Raw genomic sequence first — 13,473 nt, forward strand, 5'->3', positions numbered from 1 at the left:
GCTTTTAAAACCAGGTATTCCCAATCACCAGTCCTTTTTCAGCACATAAATCTACAAGCTCTTCACCATTTCCATTTACAACACTGAACACCCCATGTATACCAATTATTCCCTCAACTGCCACATTACTCACCTTTGCATTCAAATCACCCATCACTATAACCCGGTCTCGTGCATCAAAACCACTAACACACTCATTCAGCTGCTCCCAAAACACTTGCCTCTCATGATCTTTCTTCTCATGCCCAGGTGCATATGCACCAATAACTACCCATCTCTCTACATCAACTTTCAGTTTTACCCATATTAATCGAGAATTTACTTTCTTACATTCTATCACATACTCCCACAACTCCTGTTTCAGGAGTACTGCTACTCCTTCCCTTGCTCTTGTCCTCTCACTAACCCCTGACTTTACTCCCAAGACATTCCCAAACCACTCTTCCCCTTTACCCTTGAGCTTCGTTTCACTCAGAGCCAAAACATCCAGGTTCCTTTCCTCAAACATACTACCTATCTCTCCTTTTTTCACATCTTGGTTACATCCACACACATTTAGACACCCCAGTCTGAGCCTTCGAGGAGGATGAGCACCCTTAAATAAATATATAATATATATATATATATATATATATATATATATATATATATATATATATTTTTTTTTTTTTTTTTATACTTTGTCGCTGTCTCCCGCGTTTGCGAGGTAGCGCAAGGAAACAGACGAAAGAAATGGCCCAACCCTCCCCATACACATGTACATACACACGTCCACACACGCAAATATACATACCTACACAGCTTTCCATGGTTTACCCCAGACGCTTCACATGCCTTGATTCAATCCACTGACAGCACGTCAACCCCTGTATACCACATCGCTCCAATTCACTCTATTCCTTGCCCTCCTTTCACCCTCCTGCATGTTCAGGCCCCGATCACACAAAATCCTTTTCACTCCATCTTTCCACCTCCAATTTGGTCTCCCTCTTCTCCTCGTTCCCTCCACCTCCGACACATATATCCTCTTGGTCAATCTTTCCTCACTCATTCTCTCCATGTGCCCAAACCATTTCAAAACACCCTCTTCTGCTCTCTCAACCACGCTCTTTTTATTTCCACACATCTCTCTTACCCTTACGTTACTTACTCGATCAAACCACCTCACACCACACATTGTCCTCAAACATCTCATTTCCAGCAAATCCATCCTCCTGCGCACAACTCTATCCATAGCCCACGCCTCGCAACCATACAACATTGTTGGAACTACTATTCCTTCAAACATACCCATTTTTGCTTTCCGGGATAATGTTCTCGACTTCCACACATTTTTCAAGGCTCCCAAAATTTTCGCCCCCTCCCCCACCCTATGATCCACTTCCGCTTCCATGGTTCCATCCGCTGACAGATCCACTCCCAGATATCTAAAACACTTCACTTCCTCCAGTTTTTCTCCATTCAAACTCACCTCCCAATTGACTTGACCCTCAACCCTACTGTACCTAATAACCTTGCTCTTATTCACATTTACTCTTAACTTTCTTCTTCCACACACTTTACCAAACTCCGTCACCAGCTTCTGCAGTTTCTCACATGAATCCGCCACCAGCGCTGTATCATCAGCGAACAACAACTGACTCACTTCCCAAGCTCTTTCATCCCCAACAGACCTCATACTTGCCCCTCTTTCCAAGACTCTTGCATTTACCTCCCTAACAACCCCATCCATAAACAAATTAAACAACCATGGAGACATCACACACCCATCCCGCAAACCTACATTCACTGAGAACCAATCACTTTCCTCTCTTCCTACACGTACACATGCCTTACATCCTCGATAAAAACTTTTCACTGCTTCTAACAACTTGCCTCCCACACCATATATTCTTAATACCTTCCACAGAGCATCTCTATCAACTCTATCATATGCCTTCTCCAGATCCATAAATGCTACATACAAATCCATTTGCTTTTCTAAGTATTTCTCACATACATTCTTCAAAGCAAACACCTGATCCACACATCCTCTACCACTTCTGAAACCACACTGCTCTTCCCCAATCTGATGCTCTGTACATGCCTTCACCCTCTCAATCAATACCCTCCCATATAATTTACCAGGAATACTCAACAAACTTATACCTCTGTAATTTGAGCACTCACTCTTATCCCCTTTGCCTTTGTACAATGGCACTATGCACGCATTCCGCCAATCCTCAGGCACCTCACCATGAGTCATACATACATTAAATAACCTTACCAACCAGTCAACAATACAGTCACCCCCTTTTTTAAGAAATTCCACTGCAATACCATCCAAACCTGCTGCCTTGCCGGCTTTCATCTTCCGCAAAGCTTTTACTACCTCTTCTCTGTTTACCAAATCATTTTCCCTAACCCTCTCACTTTGCACACCACCTCGACCCAAACACCCTATATCTGCCACTCTGTCATCAGACACATTCAACAAACCTTCAAAATACTCATTCCATCTCCTTCTCACATCACCACTACTTGTTATCACCTCCCCATTTACGCCCTTCACTGAAGTTCCCATTTGCTCCCTTGTCTTACGCACTCTATTTACCTCCTTCCAGAACATCTTTTTATTCTCCCTAAAATTTACTGATAGTCTCTCACCCCAACTCTCATTTGCCCTTTTTTTCACCTCTTGCACCTTTCTCTTGACCTCCTGTCTCTTTCTTTTATACTTCTCCCACTCAATTGCATTTTTTCCCTGCAAAAATCGTCCAAATGCCTCTCTCTTCTCTTTCACTAATACTCTTACTTCTTCATCCCACCACTCACTACCCTTTCTAAACAGCCCACCTCCCACTCTTCTCATGCCACAAGCATCTTTTGCGCAATCCATCACTGATTCCCTAAATACATCCCATTCCTCCCCCACTCCCCTTACTTCCATTGTTCTCACCTTTTTCCATTCTGTACACAGTCTCTCCTGATACTTCTTCACACAGGTCTCCTTCCCATGCTCACTTACTCTCACCACCTTCTTCACCCCAACATTCACTCTTCTTTTCTGAAAACCCATACTAATCTTCACCTCAGCCTCCACAAGATAATGATCAGACATCCCTCCAGTTGCACCTCTCAGCACATTGACATCCATAAGTCTCTCTTTCGCACGCCTGTCAATTAACACGTAATCCAATAACGCTCTCTGGCCATCTCTCCTACTTACATAAGTATACTTATGTATATCTCGCTTTTTAAACCAGGTATTCCCAATCATCAGTCCTTTTTCAGCACATAAATCTCCAAGCTCTTCACCATTTCCATTTACAACACTGAACACCCCATGCATACCAATTATTCCCTCAACTGCCACATTACTCACCTTTGCATTCAAATCACCCATCACTATAACCAGGTCTCGTGCATCAAAACCGCTAACACACTCATTTAGCTGCTCCCAAAACACTTGCCTCTCATGATCTTTCTTCTCATGCCCAGGTGCATATGCACCAATAATCACCCACCTCTCTCCATCAACTTTCAATTTTACCCATATTAATCGGGAATTTATTTTCTTACATTCTATCACATACTCCCACAACTCCTGTTTCAGGAGTATTGCTACTCCTTCCCTCTCTCTTGTCCTCTCACTAACCCCTGACTTCACTCCCCAGACATTTCCAAACCACTCTTCCCCTTTACCCTTGAGCTTCGTTTCACTCAGAGCCAAAACATCCAGGTTCCTTTCCTCAAACATACTACCTATCTCTCCTTTTTTCACATCTTGGTTACATCCACACACATTTAGGCACCCCACTCTGAGCCTACGAGGAGTAGCAGAGTATAGATATTCATTCATACCCACAAAGTAATCTCTAAGGTCTATAAATATATCATATTGCATTATTTCATCCCCTATTTGTCATTAGAGAGAGTTAGGTTCAAACACAGTGTGTTTTAGTAAATCTAGCTCCTAAAAGGTACTTTAATCCCAATCTGAGTATGTATGAAATACTCATAGGGGTTGAGATCATAGTGGTCTTTTTGTTGCTAGATGTGTACAAAAGTTTAGAAAGACCTACCCTTTTGAAAACAAAAACTTTGAAAAGACACAGAAGGATGAAATAATGCAATTTAAGATATTTGAACACAGTGGAGACAAACTTGTAGGTATTAGAAAATATCTCCTCCCCCCCACTGAATCAGAAATCATACTTTGAAGAACTCTGAAATAGCCTATCTAATCAATATCATTATCATTACAGATTTATTCCTGAGGAACCCCTGACACATGCTTACAGAACCCCATAGTTCTGTGGAACCTAGGTTAAAAACCCTGGTCTACAGGTCTCACTCTTTACTGTTCATTAGTGTGTCCCCTCCTTGAATACTGCATTCAGTTTTGGTTACCCTACTTGAAAACAGACATAAACATAATCAAGAGAATGCAGTGGCATGCTAACAGAATGATTCCTAAACAGCGAAATTTATCCTAAGAGAGCCAGCTAAACAACTTATAACTTATTTAGGTGATCTGAAATAAGCATGCAAAATGGCTACAGGCTCTGATAAGCTCAACCTAATAAGCAATATAAGGCTTTACTTGCCTGATTTCATTCATAAAAATGGATTCAAGCTCATGGGCAAACATTTTAGCTCTAATGAGGAAAAGTATTTTTTCATCAAAGCTTTGTTAATATCTACAACATTTTATCTGTTAGAGCTGTCGAAAGCAATACCATGGATACATTTAAGAAAAGACTTGATAATTACAGCTTCAAGTCCACCTCCTTAGTCATGTGAAAATTTTAAAGGTTTTCCTCTTTACTCTAAGCATCATCTGCATGCCATTGTACTCTTACCACACTATTCTCAGTTTCTGTTTCCCACTATAACTGAAAGCCTTGTATCTGTGACATGACTAACCCTTGACACAAACCGACTTTCACCTGGAACTGCTCATCCTCCTCCCTTCCCAACTACACATACCAGAATGAAAAAAGTTGAGTTAAAGGGAAGAGCTAGAGGTTTTAAATCTGCTCACCTTGGAAGACAAGATTGAGGAATGACATGATCACAACCTTGAAGTTTTAGAAGAGACAGATGACAGAAACAGTGAAAAGTTCAAGAAATGTAAGGACAAAGCAGCCAGAGGGGTTAACACCAAATTAAGCTCAAACTTGTTCAAAAAGATGTAAAGAAGTACTTTTGTAAGAATGGTGGATGAGTGATATGACATCACTAAAGACAAGGTTAATGCAAGCAGCTATATTCAAGAAGCTATATGTTAGTTTAGAATGCTCCAAGACATGGGGATCCACACGTGTAAAACTCCCTCTGTGTACAGAAAGAGATGATCACATGCCTTATTCTCCTGATAAAAATTCCTCAAGGCATGGAGAACTTTCCTTCCACACCATATATTTACAGCATTTCCCATATGGCATCTCTGTCAACACTATAATATAATTTCTTCAGAGCAGCAGGGAATATAATGAACTCCTTTAACACAAGAGGTTCTTTGATGAGACTGTATTCTTTCATCAATTGATACTGAGAAAGATGAGCTTTCACTCATGGTGAAATTTTGCACAGGTGAAGTCAGGTAATGCCCTCCAGATTCATAAATGTTACATACAAATCCTTCGTTCTCCAAATATTTCTCATAAAAACGTCTTCAAAGCAAATAAATGCCCCTTACATCCTCTTCCACTTCTGAAGCCACATTGCTTCTCCTTCATCTGATGCTTTGTGAATACCACCATCCTCTCAAAAACCACTCTCCCATAAAACTTATCAGGTATGCTCAACACTCATAATTGCAATCCAAGGATCTATTTTCAACTCCCCAGCCTTTAAATAATGGTATTATACAGGCAGTATACTAATCCTGATGCACCTCACTTTGGACTATACATATAATGAAAATCCTGACTAACCAATGAACAACAATGTCACCCCCCCACTTTCTTCAGAAATGCATCTGCAGTCCCATCCACTTCACCCATCATGCCACACATCATCTTACACACGGTTTTCACCAGCACCTTTGCATGCACCAAACCATTCGCCATGACTTTTTTGCTCTGAATACTACCTCATCCCAAACACCCAACATCAACCACCATCCATCCTATCACCTACACAGTGGACCTTCAAATTACTTACTGCATCTTCTTTTCTTCTCTGCCTGTTACTACTTCCACATCTGCTCTCCTCACACATTTGTTATCATATTTACACACACAGCACCTCCTTCCAAAACATTTCCTTATTCCCCCTAGGGTCTGTTGATAGTTTCTCACCAACCCAACCCTCATTTACTCTCTTTTTCATCCCATGCACCTTCCTTTTGATCTGAAGCTATCTACTGTGCAACTCCCAATCATTCACACTCCTTCCTGCAGGTGACATCCATAACACTCATCTCTTTCAATACCCTTCACAAATGTGCATGCCCTAGCTTCTGTATATCATACACTGCAACCGCACATTTGAGAAATGTATCTATTTTACCTATATCTCTGACACCTACTCCCTTCTGGAACTCCCTCAAGGGGGTCTCCATAACTAGTGAAATCCAGTGCCACTTTTTAGCCTTAACTTCCTCAACCTTAACAGGCCACTGGCAGAGGGCAACTCTAGCACACTGTTTGCAGGGAATCCTACCAAATGTTCCTACTAACTACTTCTACCTAATGCTCGTGCCTAATGTTCCTACCAACTACTTCTACCTAATGTTCCTATCTAAATATTCTAACCTACTACATCTATCCACTGTTCCTACCATTTTGCCAAAAGACAGGTCTAGAATAGCACTCACTAAAGGAAAATCTAGTTACAAAGAATGACCTGTGTGAGTTAGGTGATGTCAAATGTAATGTGTAACAAGGAGATATTGCATGTTTGTAGACAAAATGCAAGTAGTTCACATGTGGGTGAGACAAAGAAAAGACAGCTACCTGGGTCATAGGAGTGCAACTAGACAAACCACTGCAGTGCTGGCTCTACACACCCATCACTAACCCTTCCAATACCCAGACAGGTAATACTGGTAAGATACCTCCCTGGTTGTTGGCTGCCTTGCAATTACTACCTACTATTTGAGAAATGTTTTCCCTAAATACCTTGCACTTAACACCCACTCAAGTTTCATTTACGTTCAACTTGTGTCACTTTGCACCCCATCTCTAATGGCATCTCGACACAAAAATCTCACTTCCAAGCTCACTCATTTTCACAAACCTCTTCCCACTTATGTTACTCCCTCTTTTTCTAAAGACAATCCAATAATGCCTAATAGCTCACTCAAATTTGTATAATTATGTATGCATCTTTAACTGAACCAGGTATTTCCAATGGCCAATTCTTTTTCAGCACACAACTGACAAGTTGTTCAACATTTTCAATTACACTGGGTAAAGCCAACTCTTGCATTCCCCTCCCTAAAACCCCATCCATAAACAAATTAAAAAACCAATGGAGACAACACACCCTGCCGAAACCTAATTCACTGAGAACCAATCACTTTCCCTTCTTTTAAAAGTACAATGCCTTACACCCCTCGTTTAAAAATTTTTTAAATTGTTTCCCAACAACTTCCCTCCCACAATATTTTTTAAAAACCTTCCCCCGAGCATCTCTGTCAACTAATCATATCCCTTTCCAGATCTAAATGTAATACAAACCCCATTTGCTTTTTAAGTATTTCTAAAATTAAATTTTTTTAAAGAAACCCCTGATCCACATCCCAACTTCTAAAACCACTTTGCCTTCCCCAATCTGATGCTCTGTAAAAATGCCTTACCCTCTAAATTTTTTTTCCCTCCCATTAATTTACCGGGAAATTTACTAAACCAAACTTATACCCTGTAATTTGAGCACTCATTTTTACCCCCTTTGCCTTTGTAAAATGGCACAAAGCAAGCTTTCCCCCAAACCCTCAGGCATCCCCCTGGTCAACTTAATTAAAAAACCTTCCCAAACCAGTCAAAAATTTAATTTCCCCCCCTTTTTTTTTAAAATTCCCATGAAATCCCATCCAAACCTCTGCCTTGCCGGCTTTCATTTCCGCAAAGTTTTTTATACCTCTTTTCTGTTTACCAAATCTTTTTCCCTTAACCCTTTAACTTTCCCACACCCCCTCGCCCAAAAAAACCCTATATTGCCAATTTTATTTCAAACACATTCAAAAAACCCTTAAAAATATCACCCCATTTCCTCCACACCATACTTGTTATACCCCCCCAAATTTGCGCCCTTCACTGAATTTCCCCATTTTTTCCCCTTTTTAGCACTTTATTTCCTCCTTTTCAGAAATCTTTTTTTTTCCCCCTAAATTTAATGATATCTCTCCCCCCAACTTCATTTGCCTTTTTTTCCCCTTTGCACCTTTTCTTGCCCTCCTGTCTCTTTTTTTATAATCCCCCTTTTTCCAATTTTTTTTTCCCCTGCAAAAATCGTAAAATTTCCTTTCTTCTTTTTTACTAAAAATCTTATTTTTTTCATCCCCCCATCACTACCCTTTCAAATAAACCCCACCTCCCCCTTTCTAAATGCCACAAGCATTTTTTGCGCAACCCACATTGTTTCCCCTAAATACACCCCTTTCCCCCCCACCCCCTTATTCCCATTGTTTCCCCTTTTTTCCCATTTTTATCGGGTTTCCTGGTTTTTCCCTCCCCAAAAGTCCCCTTTCCCCAAGCTCCCCTTAAATCTCAAACCTTTCCCCCCAACATTCTTCTTTTTTCTAAAAACCCCTTTCAAATTTTTACCTTCCCCTCCAAAAGTTAATGATCAGCATCCCCCCATTGCCCCTTCAGACATTAACACCCAAAAAGGGTTTCTCTTTCGGGCCCCTTAAATTTAAAAATAACCCAAAAAAACGTTCTTTGGCCATCCCCTTTACTTAAAACAACTTTTTATAAAAAAAAAAAAAAAACATTTTTTTTTTTTGTCCCCCCAACGCAAAAAAAAAAAAATAACCCCTAACAGCTCCCCAGGGTTTACCCCAATGTTTTCACAGGGCCCGGTTAATTTCCTTGAACAGCATTTGCCCCCGGGAATACCACATCGCTCCAATTAAACTTATTCCTTGCCCCCTTTCCCCTTTTGGCATGTTCAGGCCCCCGTTTCCCCAAAATCTTTTCTTCCATTTTTTCCCACCCCCAATTTGGTCTCCCTCTTCTCCTCTTTTCCCTCCCCCTCGACACATATACCCTTTTTGGGTAAAATCTTTCCTCATTCATTTCCCCTGTGCCCAAAAAAATTTCAAAAAAACCCTCTTCTGCCCCTTAAACCCACCCCCCTTTTTTTTTCCAAACATCTTCTTCCCCTTACTTACTTCCCTTGATCAAACCCCCTCAAACCAACTTGTCCTAAAACCATCTCATTTCCAGCAACCCAAACCCTCCTGCGCAAAAACTCTACCCCTACCCCACCCCTGAAACCCTTTTAAAACATTTTTGGGAAACCATTTTCCCTTCAAACATCCCCATTTTTGCTTTCCGAGCTAACGTTCTCGACTTCCACACATTCTTCAATGCTCCCAGAACTTTGGCCCCCTCCCCCACCCTATGATTCACTTCCGCTTCCATGGTTCCATCCGCTGCCAAATCCACTCCCAGATATCTAAAACACTTCACTTCCTCCAGTTTTTCTCCATTCAAACTTACCTCCCAATTGACTTGCCCTCAACCCTACCATACCTAATAACCATGGTCTTATTCACATTTACTCTCAGCTTTCTTCTTTCACAGACTTTACCAAACTCTGTCATCTTATGCAGTTTCTCACACCAATCAGCCACCAGCGCTGTATCATCAGCAAACAACAACTGACTCACTTTTCAATCTCTCTCATCCACAACAGACTGCATACTTGCCCCTCTTTCCAAAACTCTTGCATTTACCTCCCCAACAACCCCATCCATACACAAATTAAACAACCATGGAGACATCACACATCCCTGCCGCAAACCTACATTCACTGAGAACCAATCACTTTCCTCTCTTCCTACACATACACATGCCTTACATCCTCGATAAAAACTTTTCACTGCTTCTAACAACTTGCCTCCCACACCATATATTCTTAATACCTTCCACAGAGCATCTCTGTCAACTCAATCATATGCCTTCTCCAGATCCATAAATGCTACATACAAATCCATTTGCTTTTCTAAGTATTTCTCAAATACATTCTTCAAAGCAAGCACCTGATTCACACATCCTCTACCACTTCTGAAACCACATTGCTCATCCCCAATCTGATGCTCTGTGCATCCCTTCACCCTCTCAATAAATACCCTCCCATATAATTTACCAGGAATACTCAACAAACTTATACCTCTGTATTTGAGCACTCACTTTTATCCCCTTAGCCTTTGTACAATGGCACTATGCATGCATTCCGCCAATCCTCAGGCACCTCACCCTGAGTCATACATACATTAAATAACCTTACCGACCAGTCAACATTACAGTCATCCCCTTTTTTAACAAATTCCACTGCAATACCATCCAAACCCGAAGCATTGCTGGCTTTCATCTTCCGCAAAGCTTTTACTACCTCTTCTCTGTTTACCAAATCATTTTCCTTAACCCTCTCACTTTGCAAACCACCTCAACCAAAACACCCTATATCTGCCAATCTATTATCAAACACATTCAACAAACCTTCAAAATACTCACTCCATCTCCTCACATCACCACTATTTGTTATCACCTCCCCACTTGCTCCCTACACTGAAGTTCCCATTTGTTCCCTTGTCTTATGCACTTTATTTACCTCCTTCCAAAACATCTTTTTATCCTCCCTACAATTTAATGATACTCTCTCACCCCAACTGTCATTTGCCATCTTTTTCACCTCTTGCACCTTTCTCTTGACCTCCTGTCTCTTTCTTTTACACATCTACCAGTCATTTGCATTTTTTCCCTGCAAAAATCGTCTAAATGCCTCTCTCTTCTCTTTCACTAATAATCTTACTTCATCCCACCACTCACTACCCTTTCTAATCAACCCACCTCCCACGCTTCTCATGCCACAAGCATCTTTTGCGCAATCCATCACTGATTCCCTAAATACATCCCATTCCTCCCCCACTCCCCTTACTTCCATTGTTCTCACCTTTTTCCATTCTGCACTCAGTCTCTCCTGGTACTTCCTCACACAAGTCTCCTTCCCAAGCTCACTTACTCTCACCACTCTCTTCACCCCAACATTCTCTCTTCTTTTCTGAAAACCTCAACAAATCTTCACCTTCGCCTCCACAAGATAATGATCAGACATCCCTCCACTTGCACCTCTCAGCACATTAACATCCAAAAGTCTCTCTTTCGCGCCTATCAATTAACACATAATCCAATAATGCTCTCTGGCCATCTCTCCTACTTACACATGTATATTTATGTATATCTCTCTTTTTAAACCAGGTATTCCCAATCACCAGTCCTTTTTCAGCACATAAATCTACAAGCTCTTCACCATTTCCATTTACAACACTGAGCACCCCATGTACACCAATTATTCCCTCAACTGCCATGTTACTTACCTTTGCATTCAAATCACCCATCACTATAACCCGGTCTCATGCATCAAAACTACTAACACGCTCACTCAAATGCTCCCAAAACACTTGCCTCTCATGATCTCTCTTCTCACGCCCAGGTGCATATGCACCAATAATCACCCATCTCTCTCCATCCACTTTCAGTTTTAGACATATCAATCTAGAGTTTACTTTCTTGCACTCTATCACATACTCCCACCACATTAATCCAGACAATGTGTCATAATCCTTAAGTCTATCCTGTTCTGGAAAAAGAAATACTTAAGAATAATATCAACCACTACTTAGTCTACTGATCAAATCTTACATGGAGTTTAAATAGAAATTATAGCTAAGGATTATGGGCAAATTCCTTTAATCTTGAAAAGATACAACAATCATCAAAAGATCATCAAATATTAACCTTGAGCAATCCTCTTGGCAAAACACGACAAAGCAGTTCAGCCAAAGTTTCACAATTTCTGCGTGTTGGGCAAAAGACCAGACAGGAGTGGTCAGGTATCACTTCCCCAACCAACCCAGCGACCATATCAGCATCCATTCGTTTCTGTTCTTGGCTGTACTGGGAATAGCAAGAAATTCATTTCACCTAATGTTATGGCTAATGAAATGGATATACAGTAATGCAATCCTGAGTATCTGAACTAAATGATACTTAAAGTGGTCTGACTATCTATAACTTTCAAATACATAGAAAACCTTTAAAATCAAGCAACTGTTATCATTACTATTTTGCTTTGTCACTGTCTCCCGTGTTAGCAAGGTAATGCAAGGAAACAGACGAAAGAATGGTCCATCCCACCCACATACACATGTATATACATGCATGTCCACACACGCAAATATAAATACCTATACATCTCAATGTACACATATAAATACACACACACACATATACATATATACACATGTACATAATTCATACTGTCTGCTTTTATTCATTCCCATCGACCCCTCGCCACACATGGAATAACAAACCCCTCCCCCCTCATGTGTGCAAGGTAGCGCTAGGAAAGACAACAAAGGCCCCATTCGTTCACACTCAGTCTCTAGCTGTCATGAAATAATGCACTGAAACCACAGCTCCCTTTCCACATCCAGGCCCCACAGAACTTTCATGGTGTACCCCAGACACTTCACATCCCCTGGTTCAATCCACTGACAGCACGTCGACCCCGATATACCACATAGTTCCTATTCACTCTATTCCTTGCACGCCTTTCACCCTCCTGCATGTTCACACCCCGATAACTCAAAATCTTTTTCACTCCACCTTTCCACCTCCAATTTGGTCTCCCACTTCTCCTCGTCTCCTCCACCTCTGACACATATATCCTCTTTGTCAATCTTTCCTCACTCATTCTCTCCATGTGACCAAACCATTTCAAAACACCCTCTTCTGCTCTCTCAACCACACTCTTTTTATTTCCACACAACTCTCTTACCCTTACATTACTTACTCGATCAAACCACCTCACACCACATATTGTCCTCAAACATCTCATTTCCAGCACATCCACCCTCCTCCGCACACCTCTATCCATAGCCCACGCCTCGCAGCCATACAACATTGTTGGGACCACTATTCCTTCAAACATACCCATTTTTGCTTTCCGAGATAATATTCTCGACTTCCAAACATTCTTCAAGGCTCCCAGAATTTTTGCCCCCTCCCCCACCCTATGATTCACTTCCGCTTCCATGATTCCATCCGCTGCCAGATCCACTCCCAGATATCTAAAACACTTTACTTCCTCCAGTTTTTTTCCATTCAAACTTACCTCCCAATTGCCTTGACCCTCAACCCTACTGTACCTAATAACCTTGCTCTTATTCACATTTACTCTTTACTTTCTTCTTTCACACACTTTACCAAACTCAGTCACCAGCTTCTGCAGTTTCTCACATGAATCAGCCAC

General features: G+C 41.2%; 1 protein-coding gene across 3 annotated transcripts in view; it reads right to left on the reverse strand.

Moving 5' to 3' along the window:
* LOC139752010 (uncharacterized) overlaps window positions 1-13,473 on the reverse strand; it is a 467,243-nt gene that overhangs the window by 204,778 nt on the left and 248,992 nt on the right. For all 3 annotated transcript variants that reach the window (XM_071667787.1, XM_071667788.1, XM_071667789.1), the window contains exon 9: window positions 11,958-12,116. In XM_071667787.1, the coding sequence (XP_071523888.1) occupies window positions 11,958-12,116 (159 nt within the window). The remainder of the gene's footprint in view (window positions 1-11,957; window positions 12,117-13,473) is intronic.

Source organism: Panulirus ornatus, chromosome 12 (assembly GCF_036320965.1).
Source record: "Panulirus ornatus isolate Po-2019 chromosome 12, ASM3632096v1, whole genome shotgun sequence".
Classification (NCBI taxonomy): Eukaryota; Metazoa; Arthropoda; class Malacostraca; order Decapoda; family Palinuridae; genus Panulirus; species Panulirus ornatus.